Source organism: Thamnophis elegans, chromosome 4 (genome assembly GCF_009769535.1).
Source record: "Thamnophis elegans isolate rThaEle1 chromosome 4, rThaEle1.pri, whole genome shotgun sequence".
NCBI classification, from domain to species: Eukaryota; Metazoa; Chordata; class Lepidosauria; order Squamata; family Colubridae; genus Thamnophis; species Thamnophis elegans.
Window position 1 is genome coordinate 112,031,535 of NC_045544.1, and position 24,516 is coordinate 112,056,050.

Sequence of the window (24,516 nt, forward strand, 5' to 3'; positions counted from 1 at the left end):
GTGGCTGATGTCTCTTATTTCTATAGTTGCTCTTCCTCTGTAAATAATCAGCAGAAGGGGAAGCATCTGAGCCTCATACAGGAAAAACACCCTAAGAGTTAATTCAGTCCCTTCAAAACATACAAATTTATTGTGACATAAATGTTCAGGACTGATGCCCATGAAAGGAAATACAGTGATTACATTGTTAGTTTTCAAAGCACCCCCAGGTGTCTTGTTGTTCCTCTATTCCAGTGGGATCCTAAAGAAGGTTCCAGATTTATTTAACCATTTTGCTGTTGCTGCCACCAAACTTTGGCTGAAGAGCTGGGCAGTAGGTGGCAGCAGTTACTTGCTATGTGTGACCAAACAGGATTATAATTCCAGATTGTTTTGCTCTCTCCTTTCAACTTTAGGTTATGTCACAACAAGCAGACAAAAGTATACCTACCAGAACCTCCCTTTCCACATGCAGAGGTAAGTTGGTTTCCCTAAATGTGCAAAGCTTCCATTTCAATCATTTCAAACGAGAAAGGATGGAGATATTCTCTTTAGCTGAATAAGCCTATTGGATCCTAGGGCTGTGATCCGCCCCACCAACTGCAAAATTACTGATTAGCTGTGATCTTAGAATGACAAACAGGGAGTGCATACATAAGCTTGTTAAGCTATTTAGTTTTAATTTAATTTTAATTAAGTTTCATTTTTGTCCTGGCCACCCCTATTTCTTAGACTGCATCCCTGGCATATCATTCAAAGACCAAGTGCAGTCCAGATATAGCTTAGTCTTGCTTCCATTGCGTGACTGTAATGCTTCATGGTCTGCAGACCTAAATAATTCCAGAGGCTACTTTTTCTTGGAATTATGGATGGGTTCTGGCAGGCCGCCCAGATATTGTAGGCTTGGATTTCTGCATTGAAGAGGAGATTGAATGACTGGTCCTTTTCTATTCTGTGGCTTTTATCTTTCTTATTTTATTTATTTTACTTTATTTTATTATATATAGTAAGTACAATATAGGTGGTACCTTGCTCAATAGTAGTAACTATGAGAGGGATCTTGGAGTCCTAGTGGACAACCATTTAAATATCAGCCAGCAGTGTACAGCAGCTGCCAAAAAAGCCAACACAGTTCTAGGCTACATAAACAGAGGGATAGAATCAAGATCACGTGAAGTATTAATACCAGTTTATAATGCCTTGGTAAGGCCACACTTGGAATACTGCATTCAGTTTGGGTTGACAAGATGTAGAAAAGATGTGGAGACTCTAGAAAGAGTGCAGAGAAGAGCAACAAAGATGATTAGGGGACTGGAGGCTAAAACATATGAAGAACAGTTGCAGGAACTGGATATGTCTAGTTTAATGAAAAGAAGGACTAGGGGAGACATGATAGCAGTTTTCCAATATCTCAGGAGGCTGCCACAAAGAAGAGGGAGTCAAACTATTCTCCAAGGCACCTGAGGGTAGAACAAGAAGCAATGGGTGGAAACTAATCAAGGAGAGAAGCAACTTAGAACTGAGGAGAAATTTCCTGACAGAACAATTAACCAGTGGAACAACTTGCCTCCAGAAGTTGTGAATGCCCCAACACTGGAATTCTTTAAGGAGATGTTGGATAGCCATTTGGTTGGTTTCCTGCCTAAGCAGGGGGTTGGACTAGAAGACCTCCAAGGTCTTTTCCAACTCTGCTATTGTATTGTATTGTATATAAATATACAGGTAAAACTCAAAATATTAGAATATTGTACAAAAGTTCATTTATTTCAGTAATGCCACTTAAAAGGTGAAACTAATATAGGAAATAGACTCATTACATGCAAAGCAAGATAGTTCAAGCCGTGATTTGTCATAATTGTGATGATTATGGCTTACAGCTCATGAAAATCCCAAATCCACAATCTCAGAAAATTAGAATATTGTGAAAAGGTACAATATTCTAGTCTCAAAGTGTCCCACTCTAATCAGCTAATTAAGCCATAACTCCTGCAAAGGGTTCCTGAGCCTTTAAATGGTTTCTCAGTCTGCTTCAGTAGGAATCACAATCTTGGGAAAGACTGCTGACCTGACAGTTGTGCAGGAAACCATAAGGAGGGAAAGCCTCAAAAAGTAATTGCAAAAGAAGTTGGATGTTCCCAAAGTGCATTAACAGAAAGTTATGTGGAAGGGAAAAGTGTGGAAGGAAAAGGTGCACGAGCAGCAGGGATGACTGCAGCCTGGAGAGGATTGTCAGGAAAAGGCCATTAAAAAGTGTTGGGGACTTTCACAAGGAGTGGACTGAGGCTGGAGTCAGTGCATCAAGAGCCACCACACACAGACAGATCCTGGACTTGGGCTTCAAATGTCGTATTCCTCTTGTCAAGCCGCTCCTGAACAACAAACAATATCAAAAGTGTCTTACCTGGGCTAAAGAAAAACAGACCTGGTCTGTTGCTCAGTGGTCCAAAGTCCTCTTTTCTGATGAGAGCAACTTTTGCATCTCATTTGAAAACCAAGGACCCAGAGTATGGAGGAAGAATGGAGAGGCGCACACTGCAAGATGCTTGAAGTCCAGTGTGAAGTTTCCAGTTTGTGTTGATTTGGGGAGCCATGTCATCTGCTGTGTTGGTCCACTATGCTTCATTAAGTCCAGGGTCAACGCAGCCGTCTACCAGGAGATTTTGGAGCACTTCATGCTTCCTTCCACAGACAAGCTTTATGGGGAGGCTGACTTCATTTTCCAGCAGGACTTGGCACCTGCCCACACTGCCAAAAGCACCAAAACCTGGTTCAATGACTGCGGGATTACTGTGCTTGATTGGCCAGCAAACTCACCTGACCTGAACCCCATAGAGAATCTATGGGGCATTGCCAAAAGAAAGATGAGAGACATGAGACCAAACAATGCAGAAGAGCTGAAGGATCCTGGTCTTCCATAACATCTCAGCAGTGCCACAGGCTGATAGCTTCCATGCCACGCCGCATTGAGGCAGTAATTGCTGCAAAAGGGGCCCAAACCAAGTCTTGAGTACATATGCATGCTTATACTTTTCAGAGGTCCGATATTGTTCTATGTACAATCCTTGTTTTATTGATTGCATGTAATATTCTAATTTTCTGAGTTTGTGGATTTGGGGTTTTCATGAGCTGTAAGCCATAATCATCGCAATTATGGCACATCACGGCTTGAACTATCTGGCTTTGCATGTAATGAGTCTATCTCATATATTAGTTTCACCTTTTAAGTTGCATTATTGAAATAAATGAACTTTTGCACGATATTCTAATTTTTCAAGTTTCACCTGTATATAAAAGATTGGCCTCATAGATTTCTGCAGTTTACACCTGTGCTTATTGAGCTTCCAAATTGCATCCACTTCATAGGAAAGAAAAAGCAAGCTGTTGGAGGATGCCCTTGTTTTGAATGCTGCAATTTAAGCTTAGAAAATGTATTTGGTTTTTGTGTTGAGTTTTTGTTTTTCCATCTCCAGCCCCTGGAGATTTTGGTCAATACAGTGTAAAAGGTATCCTTGAAGCAGCTTCTTTTCTTTCCATCAATGGGAAACAAGAAGACATTGAATATGTTTTCAAAAGTCTGCCCACATTTATTTAATGGATTCTTATTAGTCGTTCTTGTCAAGGAAAATATCCATTAGCAACACCAAGGCGAAGCCCCTCGTTTTGGGGCTGTGGCAAGACTTGCTTACAGAGCCCTTTATCTCTGCTCTCTGGAGAGGAAATTCTTACAAAGGTATTCATCCTCTACAATTGCCTGCTGACCTTTCAGGTTTCATTGCTGGAAGAAATATTCCGAAGACGAAAACCGTATTTGACTTGGGAGCTGTACTTTCTTTCTCTGTATGGGAGCCATGGAGTGTATAGCCTACAACAGTGATAGTTAACCTTTTTGGTGCCAAGTGCCCAAAGCGTGGGCGCATGAGAAAGAGAATGCATGCGCAGGTGCCTCAACCCTCAAAATGCAATGCGAGCACCCCCCACGCATGCACCCTGCCCCTGCGCATGGGCACGCATCCCCCCTACATGCAGCCCGCCCTGCATGTGCCCCAGCCCCCCCCCCCATGCCCCATTTTGGTTTCTAGGTTGATGCAGGAGGCTTTCCAGGCACAAAACAGGCGGGGGGGGCCTTGTGCGGCGCCCCCATGCCCCTTTTCGGCTTCTAGGTTGATGTGGGCGGCAGAAATGGGAGTAGAAAGTAGGGTGCACTGGGGGGGGGGAACCTGTGGAGAACGAGGAAGGCACGGGCGGCAGAAATGGAGTAGAAAGGTGGGGTGTGCTGGGGAAGAACCTGAGAAGATAGGGGAAGGCACGGGTGTCATAAACGGAGGAGAAAAGTAGGGCGTGCTGCGGGGGGGGACCTGCTGGGATCAGGGAAGGGTGGCAGAAATAGAGGAGAAAGGTAGGGTGCGCTGGCGGAGGAACCTGTGGAGATCAGGGAAGCCTCCCCCCTGCGCATGTGCAGCAGAGACCCAAAGACCAGCTGGCTGGTGGGAGGCACGCGTGCATGCATGGTGGAGCCAGTCTGGGGCGATGGCTGGTGTGTCCACAGAGAGGGCTCTGTGTGCCACCTATGGCATGTGTGCCAATCACGGGCCTACAATATTGCTGTGTTACTTTATTTATAAACCAAATCTTGTAAGAACAGACATTACAACCACATGATCTCAGCTAGAAAACTGAGAAGCAGGACCAAATTCCATTTTTAATCCTCTGGGAACAGAGGCTGGTGGGTGGAGGGCCAGTTTAACAGTCACTGAAATGTGTCTTCAAAATAATTATGAAAGACAAAGGCAAATAACCCCCTTCCTCCTTCTGAATGCCAGCTCATCCAGTCCAACAAACTGAAGCATTACCCCAGCATCCATGGAGATTTTAGTAACGACTTCAAGCAGCCTTGTGTGGTGTTCACCGGGCATCCCTCGCTCCGGTTTGGCGATGTTGTGCATTTCATGGAACTGTGGGGGAAATCCAGTCTCAACACCATTATATTTACAGGTATGATTTCTAATGTAATTCATTGCAAAATAGAGCTGTATTTCTAACGTGTGGAATTGACAGACTGTATGCATCATCTTTTTACCAATCCCACAGAGATTTCACTTCCAATAAAAGCCACTATGGTTTTCCGCAGACATTTTATCATTCTGGAAAGTAAAAGGGGGCCTTAAAAAGAAAGAGCAGCAGTCTTAATTGGGCCTGAAAGGAAAATGAGTAGTTAATAAAAGTTCTTCTGAAATTGATCAAGTTTGAATAACTAATTAAAATGTTGGCATCCTGCTGGTTAAAAGCGACACGTTAGAATCATCTCCAAGGGCAGACCCACAAATCATGTTTTGTGACAGCCTGTTCAAGAAAAAGCTGGTTTGCTGGATGAGGCCAGAAATAAAGCATTCCAGTATTTGGAGCTCAACATTAGCCAGTTAAACATCCTATGTAAGTTCTCAGAAAAAAAATTTCTGCTTTACTTAAAACATCTTGTCTGTAGTTACCGTATTTTTTGGAGTATAAGACGCACCTTTTTCCCTCAAAAAAGAGGGTGAAAATCTGGGTGCATCTTATACACTGAATACAGCATTTTTGGCCTCCCAAAACCCCACCCCCTTCACCAAAATGGCCGTGCATAGCCTTTAGGAGGCTTCCAAAGTGCTCCTGGGGACTGGGAAAGGCAAAAATGAATGGAAACGGGCCATTTTTTGCTAGTTTTGCCCCCCTCCCCCCAAGCCACCAGGAGCACTCTATAAGCCTCCTAGAGGCTATGCATGCCTTTTTTCTTTTTACAAAAGACAGGCCCGTTATCATGAAAAACAGGCCATTTTTGGGAGGTCTACAGAGTTCAAACACTTTTTTTTTTAATTTGGGTCTTCAAAATCTTGGTGCATCTTATACTGCAGTGTGTCTTATACTCCGAAAAATACAGTATGTCTAGATATGTGGGAACTGTCCCAGACAGCCTGGCCATTCTGGATTTTCCCTTGGGCCTTTAGGTTTTTGCTATAACTCAGAGAAAAGATGTGCTACTTCAGTTCAAGTAACTTAATATAGAAATTGAAACAGGGCTGCTCAAGTAACTTTGGAAAAACATTTTGGGCTGAAGCCCACAACTTTCTATTTATATGCTGGAAAGCTATGAAGAAATATTGCTGTCTATTATATCAACATTTTCTTTCAAAGATGGGAACTGTTTAAGGAGTACTTCCTTTTAAATTCAGTTTCCTTGTTGTAGAATGAACTATTTCAAACCTGACTCTGGTTTAATAGAAAATGTAATTAAATGCAAGTGAGTTTCCTCATCCCCTCTACCCCGACCTCTTGCCATTGCCTCTTGATTACATTTCCAATAGGAAAGAAGTGATAATTCTTCTAGATGAATTGCTACTGTCGTTCTACATGAGACTAATTGATATAATTTTCTATTGATTATCTGAAAATAACTCAATTAGCCTTCCCCACTGTGGTATTTTTCTTATGATGTGTTGGTAATGGGAATTGTGATTCATTATATCATGTTGAGAGATGTCAACAGATAGAGATAAGTTGAACTAGATGCCGTATTTTTGGTGTATAAGACACCAAAAAAGAGGCTGAAAATCTGGGTGCGTCTTATACACCGAATACAGCATTTTTTGCCTCCTTAAGCCTTGCCCCCTTCACCAAAATGGCCTTGCATAGCTTTATGGAGCCTTTTAGAGAACTTCTGGAAACTGGGGAGGGCAGAAATGAGCGAAAAATGGCCCGTTTTTGTCCCCCCAACCCCTAGCAGCACTCTATGAGCTTCCTAAAGGCTATGCATGCAATTGTTTTGACAAAAAACGGGCCCATTTTTGTGAAAAACAGGCCCTTTTTTGCTCATTTTTCACCCCCACCCCACAGGAGCACTCTGCAAGCCCCCTAAAGGCTATTCATACCTTTTTTTAAAAAAATGGGCCCATTTTCATACACACACACACACACACACACACAGAGTATATATATATATGTATATAATATCCTTCTATATACCTACCTACTTTCTCTCTCTCCCTACACATCTACTATATTTCTATCTATCTCTCCTATATTTCTCTCTCTCTCTTTATTTCTCTCTATCCGTCTACCTACCTACTGTATTTCTCTCTCTCCCTCTCCCTCTGCCTCTACCTACCTATCTACCTACCTACCTACTCTCTCTCTATCCCTACCTACCTACTGTATTTCTCTCTCTCTCTATTTCTCTCTATCCCTTTATCTACCTACCTAACTACTCACTCTCCCTAACTACCTACTGTATTTCTCTCTCTCTCCCTCTCTCTCTCTCTCTCTCTCTCTCTCTCTCTCTCTCCCTCCCTCCCTCCCTCCCTCTATCTACCTACCTACTTTTTTTAAAAAAAATTGTCTCTTCAAAACCTTGATGCCTCTTATACTCCGGTGCATCTTATACTCCGAAAAATACAGTATCTCTTCCCTTGAAGTCCTTGAATAAGAGCATATTTTTATTTATTTATATTAGAAGCCTTTTTTTATAGTGTTGCACAGCTCCTTACTTTTTAGACAAGCACTGTGATCTTCTCTAAAAAAATCTAATATATAAATCTGATGATAATCCAGTTTTCAGGCCCAACTATTATGGGACAATCCTATCTGTGGTTACTCAGAAATAGGTCTCATAAAATTTGGTAGGAATTGCCTGAGAATCAGAGCATTCAATAACTTTCCTCACCTTGTCTCTTCCCATATGGATGTTGGGAAATGTTATTCAAAGTATATGGAAGGCACCATGTTGGAAAATAATGATGGATCAGATGGCAATTTCAATTAAGCAAGCTGTTGTAAAAGCCAGATGACATGAAACTTTAATTCTTTTTTTTAATTGTTTATTTATACATTTTTTTCTTCTTTAATTCTTAATGGGAATAGTTCATGGACTGTCTTTCAAAAAGGTTGGGAGGCACCCATGTTTCCCCGAAAATAAGACTGGGTCTTTTTATATATTAATATATTGCCCCTGAAAAGTGTTCGGAGACTACAATTGGTCCAGAATGCAGCCGTGCAAGCGATATTAGGAGGTACACCCACGTGACACCTATCCTCCGGGAGCTGCACTGGCTCCCTATTGGTCTCCGAACGCGCTTCAAGGTGCTGGTTATCACCTTTAAAGCCCTACATGGCCTAGGACCTGGATATCTCCGTGACCGCCTCCTGCCACATACCTCCCAGCGTCCGATAAGATCTCACAGGATGGGCCTTCTCCGGGTGCCGTCGACTACACAATGTCGACTGGCGGTCCTCGGGGGAGAGCCTTCTCTGTAGCTGCCCCGGCCCTATGGAACGATCTACCCCCTGAGATCCCGACCCTCCCCACTCTCTCGGCCTTCCGAAAGTCCACTAAGACCTGGCTGTTCCGGCAGGCCTGGGGCTGCTGATCCTTGATTGAGTTCCAGCCCCACTAAGAACTGAGTGCATGTTGTGTTCTTTTAACCTGCTTTGTTTTTGTATTCTAAATTTTTAGTATTTTAAAATTGTTTTTATGTAAGCCTCCCAGAGTCCTTCGAGATTGGACGGCATACAAATTCCTTAAATCTTAATCTTAATTGTTGCTCCAAATTAGAGCTGATTTTCCAGCTAGGTCTTATTTTCAGGGAAAGATGGTACTAAATGCATCTGGCTGGCTAAGAATCTTAACCCAGGCTTATTTTGGGGTAGGGTTTATGTTGTGGCCCAGCAGAGCCGTTGGAGCTGCCGACAGACTCCGATAGCGAGGAACCCTATGAGTCGGCTCTGGATGATATGGAGGACACTGGGCAGGGTTCAGACTCTGAGCAGGGACCAGAGAGGCTGGTTGGCCACCAGGAGACGCCTGAGGCATGGAGCAGCGATGAAAGCCAAAGGGAGTTTGTCCATGACGTCAGGTCCTGGAGCAGTGGGGAGGAGCAAAGGGAGTTGGTCCCGGACACCAGGCAAAGAAGGGCGGATAAGCGCAGGCAGCAATTATGGAGACATAGAAGATAATCGGGCCCAGGTGGTTGTGATTTGGGCTCCTCCCAAAAGAGTATATAAGAAGAGACTTTGGGAGGAGACCTTTTGCAGGACACAACCATTTTACTAAGCTGGAGAAGCTCTTGTGTGTATCTCTTATCTGTGGGAGTCTGGGTTGCTGCCAAAGTCTTGTCTGTGAGTAATTACTGTGAATAAAGCGTGGCTAACAGTAACCTTGTATCAGTATGACTCACCGTATGGAGTGGGGTCAGAACAGGTTTATATTATGAGCATCCTGAAAAATCATGCAAGAGCTTATTTTCCTATTGGGCCTTATTTTCGGGAAAACACAGTAGAAGTGTATTGAATTCTTCCGTCAAAGTGATTTCATTCAAATCAGGAGCCTGTGATGGGTGGGTAGGGCAAGAAGGGAAAATTAGGTTACTTAAAATAATATGTTGAAGAGTCAATAGATTCATAATAAAGAAGAGGGTAGTAAGATCCTTGAGCAAATATGCAGGAATCTCTAAATATAAATTTCTTCAAAGATCCTGTTATAGCATTGCTTTGGGGCATTGTGGGAAAGAAAGCTGATGCTAGCTGACACAACCATCCAGTCCAGGAAGAGAATGGACTCTTGCATTTCTATTCAAATGTCAGAATTTGGACTGTTTAGCTGAACAAAGGCTTTGAGTAACAAGTCAACTCTTTCTCCTTTTCCATGAACGCATAAACCCTATCACTAGCCCTCTTTTTCTTTTGGGTATCTTTGAGTCAAACTTGATTCCTGGTGATGCACACTGAATTTTCTGAACGTTTTCAGAAGAGGGTTGCCCTTGTCTTCTTCCCATGCTGAATCAGGTTGACTTGCCCTAAATCACCCAACTAGCTTCAGGCATAAAGTAGAATTAAAACTCACTATCTCCTGGCATCTAGCTCAGTGCCTGTAGCTACTATGCAAAACTGATTCTTATCTAGATAGTCTTTGACTTACAACAGTTCATTTAATGACCGTTCAGAGTTACACACGATTGAAAAAAGTGATCCATGGCCATCTTTTCATACTTATGACCATTACAGCATCCCCATGGTCATGTGATTTACATTTGGATGCTTGACACCCGGTTCACACTCGTGACAGTTGCATATGATCCCCTTTTGAAATCTCCTGACAAGCAGAGTCACTGCAATGATCCACTTAATAAATGTGGCAAGAAAAGTCATAAAATGGGGCAAAACTCACTTAACAAATTTCTCGCTTAGCAAAATAAATTTTGGGCTCAATTGTGGTCGTACATCAGGGACCACCTGTACTACTCTTTATTTGTCTTGCCTTTTTAAAATTCTATGCATCCTCTTTGTCCCAGGGCTTGAAATCATTACGATGTCCCCAAGCTGTATAGTCCCTGCTTTCTGGTTTACACCAAAACCCCTCATCCCTTAGAGGAGTGTGTGGTTTGACAAAGTTTTGGCATAATATTAAATACTAGGTTTCTTCCTTTCCCCCCTCTTCCCTTTCCTGTTTACAGAGCCTGATTTCTCTTATCTGGATGCATTGGCCCCCTACCAGCCACTGGCCATGAAGTGTATCTATTGTCCAATAGACACCAGGCTGAATTTTATCCAGGTGTCCAAACTACTCAAAGAAGTACAGGTAATCAATTTTACTTGTCTTAATTTGTTTTGTTGTTGTTGTTAGTTGAGAAGTCGTGTCCGATCCATCGCAACCCCATGGACAACATTCCTCCAGGCCTTCCTGTCCTCTGCCACCCTCTGGAGTCCATTTAAGCTCACACCTACTGCTTCGGTGACTCCATCCAGCCCCCTCATTCTCTGTTGTCCCATTCTTCTTTTGTCCTCAATCTTTCCCAACATTAGGCTCTTCTCCAGTGAGTCCTTCCTTCTCATTGGGTGGCTCACTTAATTTGCTTACTGCTAGTCCAAATTATACTTTACCCAAGTACAGGTGCCTCCAAAATATATTCTGCTATATATAATAGAACTGAGGCACCTGTGGGGGGCAGGGGGGGGATCAAGCATGGAGAAATGATGAAAGCAGTGCCACACCACCAAGACACAAATTCCATCTCTTTTGTAAATGTGTTCTTGTGGTAGAGTTTGTGTTACAATGATCCAGTGTTGCTTTCATCATTTTAATGAAAACCTCTGCTTTTGCCGACGTGCCTAGAAATGTTCTTTATGCCAATTTATTGCTCCGTGAAGAAAATCCAAAACCTTATCATTGACTATATTTGAAGACTCCCAAAGAGGCTAACATCTGATTAGAAACTGGATTTTTGCCAGACTGCATTGTGTGAAGTTTTGTTGAGCATGTAACTGACATTTGTCCTGTAACACAGATTTGTATTACAAAAGCAGAAAACACTCCAATCTCCAACCTAGGTTGCCTTGACCCTATTTTTCCAGCCTCTAGGGCTCCTTTTCATTTATGTTTGTCAGTGCAATTGTCCAAAATCAACCATGTGGCTGATTGCCATTTTGAGATGAGGAACACATGGGACACGATATTTTTCGTACTATAAGACGCACCAGAGTTTAAGACGCATCATGATTTCGAAGAGGTAATTAAAAAAAAAAAAAAACCCTCCCAAACCTTCTGTACGCCTCTTTTTTTTTTTTGCAAAAAAAAAAAAAAAGTGGGGCAATGCAGAGCTTTGGGAGGTTGTAGAATGCTCCTGGGGGCTGGACGGGAGGGGGGGGCAAAAACAAGCAAAAAATGGCCTGTTTTTTGTAAAAACGGGCCATTTTTTTCACAAAAGGGGGGGCATGCAGAGGCTTTGGGAGGCTTGTAGAGTGTTCCTGGGGGCTGGGGAGAAGGCAGAACTGAGCAAAAACAGTCCCCCCAGCCTCTAGGAGCACTTTGCAAGCCTCCCAAACCCTCTGCACGTCCATTTTTGCAAGGGGGTGGGGTTTCGGTATGCCAAAAATGCTGTATTTAGTGTATAAGACACACCTAGATTTTCACCCTCTTTTTGGGGGGAGGGGAAAGGCGTGTCTTATACTCTGAAAAATACAGTACGTTCTAAAATAATTTAACAGCAGTTAAGGGGGAAAAAAAACCCAACCATAAAGAAAAGTCTATGTGACTTATTCTCACCCACTTAGCATCATCCTGTTTAAGTACAGTCCTCAGGCCCCACCCCAGAATTTAGGCAGGTCACTGTAAGACAGCTGCACCTTTCAAATATTATATTCGTTGAAGCATAGTGTCCTACCAAAGCTGTAATAGTACAATGAAACCTTAGTTTTCCACATCTCAACTGAAAGGGAGCCATCTACAACAGACAAAATCCAATTGGAAGTTGCATAATGGTATAATTGGTGTCCATTTATGTTATTTGTATAATGACTTCATTATCTAAATGATGTCATTTTGGTATCATTTGTGTAGTAGTGTCATAATATAAGTGATACAATTTACAACAGGGGTGTCTAACTCAAGGTCCAGGGGCCAGATCCAGACCGCGGAGTGCTTAGATCTGGCCCGTGGCAGTGCCCTGGAAAGAGCAAAGGACTGACCCGCAGTGCCTCTGCCAGTGAAAACAGAGCTCTTATGATCTTATGGTCCTGTAATGGTTGAACGTACCTTGAATTTGTAGACTGGGGTTCTCTGGGCAAGGTGGAAATATGTCCTATTTTATTATTTTATTTTATTTCATTCCTTTCCAAGCAGATCAGCTGTCCTTCGTGCGTGAGGCAGCGCTGAAAACTGGTGTGCACCAGCCAGCTGATAGCCGGGTGCGCAGGCGTGCCAGAACCTGAAGGTTTGGCTTTTCCGGAGCACGATCTCTTCACACACGTAGCAGTGCTGAAAACCAGCCTGTACGTGCGCACCGGCCTGCTGATCGTTGCATGCGCATGCGCACTAGAACCCGGAAGTTTGGCTTTTCCAGAGCGGAGCCCTGCTTACCACACGCGTGCGTGATGTTTCTGCGTGACCTTTTTTGGCACTGGTGCCGGAAAGGTTCGCCATCACTGGCATATACTCTTAATTAATTTATCCTGAAAAAAGTGTGAAAATCTTCTTTTTCCCCCATACTTTGAAACTGCACTGGAACTTACTGAAAATCTCACCAGTGCTTTCCTTGTTTTCTTAACAGCCTCTCCATGTGGTTTGTCCTGAGCAATATACTCAGCCTCCTCCAACCCAATCCCATCGCACAGATTTGATGGTTGACTGCTTGCCTCCACCCATGTCCTACCGTAGAGCAGAGGTGCTAACTCTTCCATTCAAACGCCGCTATGAGAAGATTGAAATCACCCCAGAGGTGAGGAATGAAAGGGGGGCTCGTGAAGGAAGGAGGACTGATACGAGATCGCTTCAGGATTGTTTGGGGAGGGGGAGTGAAAGGCCTTGAAGCAATGGGTGAAGTGCATGAATAAAGCACCTAGATGTTGTTGATTGACATACTGTAAGTGGTGTCAGCAAGATACAGATATAAGTTTTGTTCAGTTTTTCTTGAGAACAAAGGCCAATAGCTGTTGCCATTGATGTTGCTGAAATGAGGTCATATTTTTCCGGGGAAAAAGTCTGTTGTAGCAAACTTTTTAGAATCTTTCAATTCTAATAATTGAAAACTTGTGTTACTTCAGAGGTGGGTTGCTGCCGGTTTGGCCCAGATCAGCCGAACTGCTAGTAGTGATGGCGGGAGGCTCCGCCCACCCACCCGGACGCTTCTGCACATGCACAGAAGCGTCTCACGCATGCAGGAGCAAGCATGGGAGCTTGTCTGAACTGGTAGTAAAAGAATTAGCAACCCACCTCTGGGTTACCTGTATCACTGCTCTGATTTAGTTTTGTAACAAATTCCACCTTGAGATTATCATTGTGTTGGCTACATGCACCAATGTTCCTCTGGGTAATTTTCTTGCTGCCCTTGCAATGACCAGTCCCACCTGGATGGTTTGTTTGGAGACTAGCTAAATGATCGTGGCTAGCCATTCCACCAATGGCCTAGCCCATTTTTTATGGCAGCCTAGGCACAACGTCAACATTCCAAGCATAGCAACCAGCCAAACAATAAAACAAAACAATGGACCTCAGTGGTACAGTGGTTAGAGTGCAGTATTGCAGGCTACTTCTGCTGACTGCTGGCTGACTGCAATTTGGCAGTTTAAATCCCACTAGGCTCAAGGTTGACAGCTTTCCATCCTTCCGAGGTGGGTAAAATGGGGACCCACATTGTTAGGGGCAATATGCTGACTCTGTAAACTGCTTAGAGATGGCTGTAAAAGCACTAAGAAGTGGTATATAAATCTAAGTGCTATTGCTAATGCTTACAGGTTATATACAGAAATACTTAACACATTGTCCAGTTTTAATTGAGGCAGAAGAAAATATCAATATTTTGTTTAATTTCTTCCAGTTTTTCTGATTAAAGTTCCTATTGCTATTGTGCATGAGAACTCTATTTTGAACAACTAATTGGGATAAATAAATTATTCCCTTTCCTAGTGATTGGTTTGAAGCTCTTTTGAATCCATCTTGTGTTTCTTTGTTAGTTGATTGCCATGACTGAAGTCTTGCTTGATGATGTGCTAATTGTGTTATTCCATTCTTCCCATTACACCCCCTTCCAGTGATCAGAGTCCTGATAGAGCCCAGAGTAAACACACACAAACACTCACACACAAGCTGATGACGACCTTAACGGGCTTATGGGGGGGCTTATATTAGGAGCATGCTAAAAAATCAGGCTAGGGCTTATTTTGGGGGTGGGCCTTATTTTCAGGGGGAAATTGTAGTTGTCCTATAATATAGTGTTCCACATTGATCAATGCCTTTTATCAAGTGATACTTGAATTAGATAGGAGTTTATAAATGAAAATTGATATTTAAATGGTATAAATGGAGGATGTGTATTTTGGAAAAATTGAAAATTCTGTGATGGGCATGGAAGTGGTAGAAGTGATATGCCAGTGCCTGGAGGCTGTCAGGGTCTGGATGGGAGCGAACAAGCTTGCACTCATTCCCGACAAGACTGAGTGGCTATTGATGCTCCCTCCCAAGGATGGTCCAGCTATTCCATCCCTTAGCCTGGGGGGCAAAACTATACGCCCCTCAGAGAGGGTTCGCCATTTGGGAGTCCTCCTGGATCTGCAGCTGACGTTAGAACATCACTTGTTGGCTGTGACCAGGGGGGCCTTTGTCCAGGTTCGCCTGGTGCACCAGTTGCGACCCTATCTGGACCGGGAGGCCCTTCGGATGGTCACTCACACCCTCGTCACCTCAAGACTGGATTACTGTAACGCGCTCTACATGGGGCTGCCCTTGAAGAGTGTTCGAAAACTTCAGTTAGTCCAGATTGCAGCCGCGTGAGCGATAGTGGGTGTACCTAGGTACACCCACTTTACACCTATCCTCCGCGAGGTGCACTGGCTTCCCATTGGTCTCCGGACACGTTTCAAGGTGCTAGTCATTACTTTTAAAGCCCTACATAGTTTAGGACCTGGCTACCTGAGAGACCGCCTCCTACCATTTACCTCCCAGAGACCTATAAGATCACACAGATTGGGCCTCCTCCGGATTCCATCTGCCGGTCAATGTCGGCTGGTGACTCCTCGGGGGAGGGCCTTCTCTGTAGCTGCTCCAGCCCTATGGAACGATCTCCCCATGGAGATCCGGACCCTTACTACTCTTCCGGCCTTCCGCAAAGTGATTAAGACCTGGCTGTTCCGGCAGGCCTGGGGCTGTTGATTTATCCAGCCCCATTCTAAGCTATATGAATGTTGTGAAATTTTAATGTCTGTTCTTTTTAATTTTTATATGTTCCCCCTTCCTGCTTTTATCTGTAAGCCGCCCTGAGTCTCTCGAGAGTGGGTGGCATACAAATCCTAATAAACCGTAAACCGGCATAACATTTGGCAGTATATTCTAAAAACAATAGTTCATGAAAAATAACAAACAGGATAGACAAGGAGGGGGGCTTCTATATTTCATTCTGAATTGGCATCTGACTGCCCTGTCTGAGATACATGGGGTTTTTGTTTTTTTCATTTGATCCAGCTTTGTTTTGCAAAAATGGACCAAGACTTCTATATTGTGGGACTTCTATATTGTGGGATATATATTCAAGTATTGAAAATTGGATGTTTCTACTCTTACGTCTTTGGGGCTAGCCTTGTTTCTCAGAAATAGTCCCATTTTCCATCGTGGATAAATCGGTCAGTCGCCTAGAAACTTACATTTCAGGATATTGGATACTGGGGAGGCAAAACAAAGGAGAGCTATTCTCCTCCTAACCAACTTCTATCTGTGCTGCTGGAAAGAAGGTGCTACTGGACTCAAGTGGCTTTTGTCTGATGCAAAAGATTTGTATCCAGGCCATCGGATTTTCCTTGTGCATTTTTGTTCGATATAGGACTGAAGCCATGAGCCTGTGGTCTTTTCTTCAACTATCAGTTGAGCAGGAATAATGGAAGAGCATGCAAGAAAATTTTCAAGACTAGTATGCTGTGGAATTGATACCTTGTTCTGGATGGCAAAGACTTGATTACTACTTATTGGGTTGTGTGTGTGTGTGTGTGTGTGTGTTTCAAGAGCAGAATATAAAACGTGCTATAACATAGGGAGTTTCACTGTGATCCAAAGCCCAAAGTGCTAATTTCGATTCCTCTGGTACCCATTTCTGCCAGTCACACCCAGTTTTGGTCCCCATCCTTGCATCCAAGGTGCCTGGCATTGCCATCTGGCAATTAGCGTCCATTTCTTCCCATCAGTTGAGCGCATCAAAGCCTGAAGAGGGAGCTCTTCCTCTACTGTAATTTGTTTTTCACAGCCACAGGGCACAATAATACATTGGGGTGTGCATTGATGATGGCGGGGGGGGGGGGGGAGTCAAGTCATGCATCCAGTCTTGTTGAAAAGCCTCAAATACAAAGGTGCCCCTGAAAGAAAAGGATGCGTTCTGTTCTGAAATACGGGAAACCTTTATTGCAAAAGCCGAGCATTTTAGAAAGAAACCACTTAAGGTGGTAAAGAACCTCCCTGTTTAGTGCAGCTCAAAGCATCGCCATTTAGTACAGAATGTAAAACTCAACACAAAGCCACAAGCCAACCTGGCGTGTACAATTAAGCTGCTTCCCTAACAAATACTGACTTCCCCCATTTCTTCTGCCTCCCCCACGCCCCCCCCCCCCATTCAATTGAAGAGGGAGCTCTGATTTGCATGCCAAGAGCCCATTAGCCTGAACAGCAGCTGGAGTCCAGGAGTGTCTTTTAAGTGGCGAAAAGATTGCTCCAGTTGCAGCGTCTCAGTGAGCTCTTAAAAGTGAGAATATTTATCCGATTCTGCTAAGCTATGGCATTGTGATTGTTGTCGGCGGCAACGGGTTGAATAAAGTTGCCCCATAGAGAGGGATTCTGTTAGGATTTCTATGGATCGCGATTCGTGTTCATGCACTTAATTCTCAAGTCTCTCGATTTCCATTGGCTTGAAAGATTCTAATATCTCTGGCATTAAATCCCAGGATGATTTCTCATTTGTTTAGATCAGGGGAGTCAAACTCACGTCGTCATGTGACACATCGCAACCTATCCCCCCCTTCGTTAAACCGGATGTGGGCATGGCCAGCATTTGACACAGGCCGCGAGTTGAACATCCCTGGTTTAGATCTTAAGCACAGCAAATACTACCCAACAAATTTTGTCCTTTTCCCACTCAAGTTTTCTTAAAATCTCTCCTGCAGTACTAGGTTCTTTGTGATTTCTGTGATCCCTGGAGCTTTCCCCACCTAGCCAAATAGGTGCTGATGGCAAAATATTCAGCAGTAGGACTTCACAGACCTGTGAGCTGACCAGAGAGTACAACTCCCATTTCTGGAGGATATAATGCCCCCTAACCTTGCATTCCCCCCCCCAAAAAAAAGCTGAATATACATGATGTCAGACCTGGAAGCCATCTTTTACCTTTGGGACTTCAGGCCTGCCACATTTCCTACTGTGGGAAAATGAGAGTGGGGATGATACAGAGTGTGGATGCAATGTAGCCATAATAACATTCTTTCTGAGAAAGTCAAGGTCATCTGGCGCTGGCAGCTGTGTTGAGGTGACTGGGAGGCATCTCCTGTTTTGCGTGGTGCCTGATTGGGCCATGTGATGGACATGTGGCTGCTGGGCAGGAACTTGAACTTTCTTCTGGGTGGGGAAAACCTGGAAGCTTTCATATTCGGGTTTTCTCCGATGTGCCAATATGACATCTCTAATAAAATGGAACTTTGAGGAACCTCAAGCCTTGGAGACTTCTTTCGTTAGGGGTGTTACTTGGAATCCTGACATATGATTTGTTAATACATCTATGGTAGGTCTTTTTAAAAAAAAAAAAAAAAAACCCAAAACATCAAAGAAATCAGCAGCTGGGATTGCCAGCCTTACTTCTCTAGAGTTATCACCACCTGATGTTCCTTTTGCAGTCCCAGCCATTGGCTGTGCTGGCTAGAGCAGTGTTTCTCAACCTGGAATGCTGGCTGGGGAATTCTGGGAGTTGAAGTCCGGACATCTTCAAGTTGCCAAGGTTGAGAAACACTGGGCTAGAGGACATTGAGTTCTTTATTTGCCTCTTTGCTCCCGTTGACCTAATGCAGTCTTCCAATAGAGCTGGCCAGGGAGTATAACTTCCATTTCTGGAGGCTATAATGCCCCCTAACTTTGCATTAAAAGCAGTATGGCTCACGACAAGTATAAAGGCTTCTGGCTATGGCTGTAATGCCGGATTTGCCACACTTGGCAGTGCAGCGGCATTGAGCAGCCCTGCACTACGACAAGAAGACCCCCGATGAGTGGGCCGTCATTTAAAGGCTGGTTGTGATCACTTTGCCTTCTAACACAGTCTGTAGTTCTGGATCTGCCTTCTCACTGAGCCAAGGTGGCGCAGTGGTTAGGGTGCAGTACTGTAGGCCACTTCAGCTGACTGTTATCTGCATTCAGCGGTTCTAATCTCACGGGCTCACGGTTGACTCAGCCTTCCATCCTTCCGAGGTGGGTGAAATGAGGACCCAGACTGTGGGGGCGATATGCTGACTCTGTAAACCGCTTAGAGAGGGCTGAAAGCCCTATGAAGTGGTATATAAGTCTAACTGGTATTGCTATTTGACATCAGTCCTTTAAAGTGTGTCCTTGGGAGATTAACTTCTATGGGTTTATGAGAATTCTACGGATGGGTGAAGATGGCTCCCAACTTCAATGTTTTAAGAAACCCATCGAGGTTCGTTACAGCACCTCTAGCACCAAAATGGCTTTAATGACATCCAGGATGAAGAGGTGTTAAATGAAAAACTTCATTTACCACCACACTTCCTGCTTCAATAGTAAAAGCAAAGCGGGTAATCATGCCTGCTAAACTTCCTGAGACTAGATCCAGCTGTTTCTGACTGAATCCACTGGACTGAACGGTGCCAGTTTGCCTTAATGAAAGACCTCTTTATTCCTCATCTCCCCCTAAATTTCTCTTTAACATTCACTACCAACATAGCATGCCGTCTCCCGGGAAAAGAAATTGTAAGTCTCCGGAGACCCAGAGTTCATTTTGAGAATGAGGCATGTTCACTAAGCTTTTCCAAGGTGCAGAATAGGTCATCTCAAGACGAATCTCTTGGCACCTGGGGAGGGGTTATTGTTGTGGTCTGCCGGCAGCCAACGGAGCTAGCAGCAGATTCGGACAGTGAGGAGGTTGGGGAGGAACATGGGCCAGTCCTGGAGTTTGGGGAAGGCTCTGATGAGGGCTCTGTGTCGGAGGTAAAGAGGTGGCCAGATCCGTATGCCATTATCAGTTGCCTTCAGAGGCAGACATCAGTGAGGCAGACAGACAGCTGGACCCTGTTCCCAGTGTGTGCATGCGCAGAGTTGCCAGTCAAAGGGAACAGCTAAAGAACAGGGATCGACTTGGGCGAAAGGCCACAGATGGGCGATGAATGGCCCCTCCCAGAGGAAATAAAAGAGGAGCAAAAGGGGAGTGGACTTTGCAGGAGACAATTAGCTTGCTTAATTGGTTCGTGACGCTCCGAGACTCCTTGACAAGTTTTGCAGATATCAGCCTGGCAGCTCTCCAAACCAGATAAGGTCTGTGACTATAAATCCTCCCTTGAAAGACTTTGCTGGATGTGAATGAGAAGAATTCACAATAAATTAATAAAAGGGTTTTTTGTTGGGACAAGAAGCTTGCTGCATGCTCTTGGGAAGCCTAGATCAGAACAATTATTTTGTAGCCCCAGATGTTTTCTGCCTTAATTGGCTAGTAGATGATTGGCGAGAGCTCTAATCAACTTGGGTTTTTGTTTTCATTCTTAAAAAGAGGAAACAGGAACTTTCTTTCTAATGCTAGCAGCAGACAAAAGTTGGTTAGTGAGGGGAACCTTGATGCTCTCTGAGCTTGGTTGTTTTGTTGCAGATGTTTCATTACCCAAACTAGGTAACACCTGATGAATGGGTAATGAAATGTCTGCAAGGCAACAACCAAGCTCAGAGCGTCCCAAGGACCCCTCATTTCAACCTTGAGCTACACATATTCTCACTTATAATGTTGCTTACTTACTTATTTTTATTTACGATTGGATATATATTCAGAAACTCAAGGCAACATATATAATTTTTCATCTTCCCAGTTTTCTCCAGAACAACCACTGAAAGGTAAGCTAGACCAGGAGAGAGTTATCAGCCCAAAGTCACACAGTGAGTTTCAGTGGCCAAGGAAAAACTACTAGGCCTTCCTGTAGTCCAGCTCCTTGAACATACTCCGTAGGGGCATACAAAAGGAAGCAGTGCCTTGAAGCCGCTAATCCTCTAGGTCGGTGATGGCGAACCTATGGCACGTGTACCACAGGTGGCACATCAGCCATCAGCTCCAGCATGCATGCATGTACCGGCCAGTTGATTTTCAGCCTTCCGGAGGGCCGGGGAAGGCCATTTTCACCCATCCCAGGCTTCAGGAAAGCCTCAGGAGGCTGGGAAAGGAGAAAAACGGGCCTAACGGACCAACCGGAAGTTCAGGAACTAAGTTCCGGTTGGCCCAGTGGCACCGTTTTTTGCCCTCCCCAGCTTCCAGAGGCTTTCCTGAAGCCTGGGGAGGGCGGAAAATGGCCCCAATGGGTGAACCAGGAGTTTGGAAATGATACGTTTCCGGGGGGCTGGGGGGGGCGTTTTCACCCTCCCCGGGCTTCAAGAAAGCCTCCAGAACCCGGAGAGGGGTCATGCACGCATGCACAGGTGGGTGGGAAGGATTGAATTGGTGTGGGAACAATTTTGGCACGCCATAAGAAAAAGTTTGCCATATATTGTCAAGCTCCATATTTTAGTGCCCCATGTTCTCTTTCTCCCTGTATCATGGTGGATGGGTAGCAGGAATGGTGAAAGTGAAGATTAGTAGGAAGTCATGCAGCAAAGGTAAATTTCTATCTGTTGATCTAATATATAAATAAAACTCAGCCCATATAAATGAAATAAAGCAAGAAGCCAACTGTCTTTTACTCTCCTTGCTTTAGGGAGGATTTTTCCTGGCTGTTAATAGATTTATTTATTGGGGTGTAAGTGCGTTGGAGGCCCCGAGGCACATCACATTTTTATTGAAGACAGTCATCACAGCTGCTGTTAAGACCTTTACCTTTTTTATGATACTGTCAAGAAAGTGTTTTTTCTTCTTCTGATACATAGTTTGAATACTAATATGGTTTGTAATGCATGGCGTAGCTGCAGGAATCTCTAAATAGTGGAGACTCAGATAGATTCATGAAAAGGTTAGAAAAGTAAGCTGAATTGCTTGATTGATGTACTATGAAGTTGAAATGGCCTCTTAAGGACCATGTAGATTTTCTCCAGAAAGCTCAGTCCCCAACCTTGTCATTCAGGTGTTCCAACAATGTACTTGTTGCAGTAATTTGGTCAGAAAAGGGCTGTCTCAATTCAACATCTTTGTGCCCATTTTGGCCAACCATCTTCTCTTGGGAAATCCACAAATGGAGCAGGAAACTAACAACATCTCCCTAGCGAAGGTTTTTTCATAGAATCATGGGTTGGAAAGATTGGAGAGTCTTACAATCTAACTCCCTTCCCAGAGAAGGAATACTCAAATAGTCCCAAATGTTATCCAGACTTTGTTTAAAAACCTCTAGTAATGAACATGAGATTCTCAGTCATCTGGGTCATGGTTGTCCCAAAGGTGCTTTTTCAAGAGCCAACTGGATGAGAAACATCTTCAGAGAAAAACAGGAAAGTCCAGTTGCCTCTTGAGAAAGCACATTTGGGACTCTAGTAATGAAGTACCCACAACTCAAGGAAAAGACTATTTCCCTGCTTCATAGCTCTGATAGTTAAGACTTTCTTCTCTATTGTAGATATGGATCTCTTCCTATAAAGTTTCCACCGTTGGTTTTTTTTTTCTACCCTTGGACACTACCAAAAATAAATTCACACCTTCTCCCCTATGACAGTCCTTCAAATATTAGAAGACAACGATCAAGTGTCCCTTTCGCCTTCTCTTCTTCACACTAATAAACATGCCCAGTTCTTTTAACTCAGTTCATAGGATTTAGCTTTGAAGACCTTCACTGTTTCTGCTGATCTTCTCTGAATCTTTCCAGATCCTCAACATCCTTCTTGTATTGTGCAAACAAAAACTAGACACAATAGTCTAGCAACAGCCTGACCAACAGATCATAGATTAGATCTCTACATTATAAGTCATTCGATGCAATCCATATTTGGCTCTTTAGCAGTTTGCAGCACACCACTGGATCATGCTTCATCTGTGATCTGCCAGGATAGCCAGTTCCTTTCCACAAGTACTACTGCCAAGCCAACTATCACTTATTTTGTACTCATGGATCTAGATTTTCTTACCAAAGTACAGAGCCTAACATTTCTTAAATTGGAGCAATTTTTAATATATTCTGTAATATCCATCTATTGCAAGTTTGAAGATCTTCTATTACATCAGAGATGCCTAAATTCCCAATTAGGAAGCCCTATAGTCTATTAAAGTCTATACTTTAAGGACAACTGAACCAGTGGTTATCACTGTACTTTTAACTAGTTTCAAAGGTATGAGAGTCTCTTTCTCTTCAGCTGCTTATATTGATTATATAGAACTGTAGAACTGCTAATTACCATATTTTTCGGAGTATAAAACATGCCTTTTTCCCTCAAAAAAGAGGGTGAAAATCTGGATGTGTCTTTTACACTGAATACAGTATTTTGGGCCTCCTGAAACCCCGCTTCCTTTGCAAAATGGCGGCGCATAGCGTTTAGGAGGCTTTCAGAGTGCTCCTGGGGACTGGGGAGGGCAAAAATACACAAAAAAATAGGCCATTTTTTGCTCGTTCTTGCCCTCACCCCAGCCCCCAGGAGCAGTCTATAAGCCTTCTAAAGGCTATGGATGCCCTTTTTTTGACAGAATACGGTGCTGTTTTCACAAAAAATGGGCCTTTTTGCCCCCCAGCCCTCAGGAGCACTCTACAAGCCTCCTAAAGGCTATTCATACCCTCTTTTTTTTTTTTTTTTTTTTTTTTACAAAAAACGGGCCTGTTTTCAGAAAAAACAGGCCGTTTTTGGGAGGTCTACAGAGTGCAAAAACTTTTTTAAAAATTTGCCTATTCAAAATCTTGATGCATCTTATACTCCGAAAAATACGGTAGTTCTATTGACCCATTGTCCAAGTCCTAAGCTATGAGGAAGAAAAGAGATATTCCTTCTGACCACTTTCACCATGCCACGCGTGATTTTTAGAAACCTGATGCAGTTGGCCATGCTAGCTGGGGAACGTTTAGAATTGTAACTCCAAACATTTGAATGATATTGTGTTGGGAAAGACGGTTATATTGTATTCATGTTCAGTATTTTTCTTTCTAAACTACCAGACCAGCTGTGCTAAAGTTTTTCTCCATCAAGGAAAATGTTCCAGCTTATTTTTAACTCATCTTTTGCTTCAGCTTGCAGATTCACTGGTACCCACCGAGATGAAACCAGGTATTTCCTTGGCAACTGTTAGTGCTGTTTTGCACACTAAAGATAACAAGCATGTACTCCAGGTATGATATGGCTAATGCTGGGGGTGGGGGGGGGGGGAGGCATGCATGAAAGCTGAGGGGAAGTGGCGGATTCCAAAGATTTGCCAGGGATGTAGACCTTGTTCATAGGAGTGTGATGGCCCAGTGGTTATAAAGACCACTGTCACTGGAGGTAGATTAATAGGTAACACTTTGGTGGGAAGGTAACAGTGTTCCTTGCACTCTTGGCATGACAGCCATGCTGGCCAAATGTCCATGGAAATTGTCTTCAGACAGTGCTGGCTCCCTTGACCAAGAAATGGAGATGAGCACCGAGCCCTAGAGTCGGACACAACTGGAAGGGAAAGTTTTTTTATTGATCATCATCTCATTTTTCTAGAAAAGATGGCGTTTTTCCCATGAAAATGTGTTGATTTCCCAGTCTAGCCAACACCTGGGATTCTTTTTGGAAGTCTCCCAGTGAAACATAAGCATTTCCATGGACATTTGGCCTCTTCCTTTTTTATTTTTGATCATCCAAACCATCCAATCATCTAATCCGTATTGAAGAAGATTCAACCCCTGTCTCAACTT

The 24,516-nt window shown here is 43.6% G+C and overlaps 1 protein-coding gene across 2 annotated transcripts in view; it reads left to right on the forward strand.

The window, feature by feature from the left end:
* The window catches only part of INTS9 (integrator complex subunit 9), a 103,788-nt gene that overhangs the window by 76,357 nt on the left and 2,915 nt on the right, over positions 1–24,516 (forward strand). For both annotated transcript variants that reach the window (XM_032216886.1, XM_032216887.1), the window contains 5 exons: positions 396–456; positions 4,800–4,971; positions 10,458–10,582; positions 13,050–13,217; positions 23,866–23,964. In XM_032216886.1, coding sequence (XP_032072777.1) covers positions 396–456; positions 4,800–4,971; positions 10,458–10,582; positions 13,050–13,217; positions 23,866–23,964 — 625 coding nt within the window. The remainder of the gene's footprint in view (positions 1–395; positions 457–4,799; positions 4,972–10,457; positions 10,583–13,049; positions 13,218–23,865; positions 23,965–24,516) is intronic.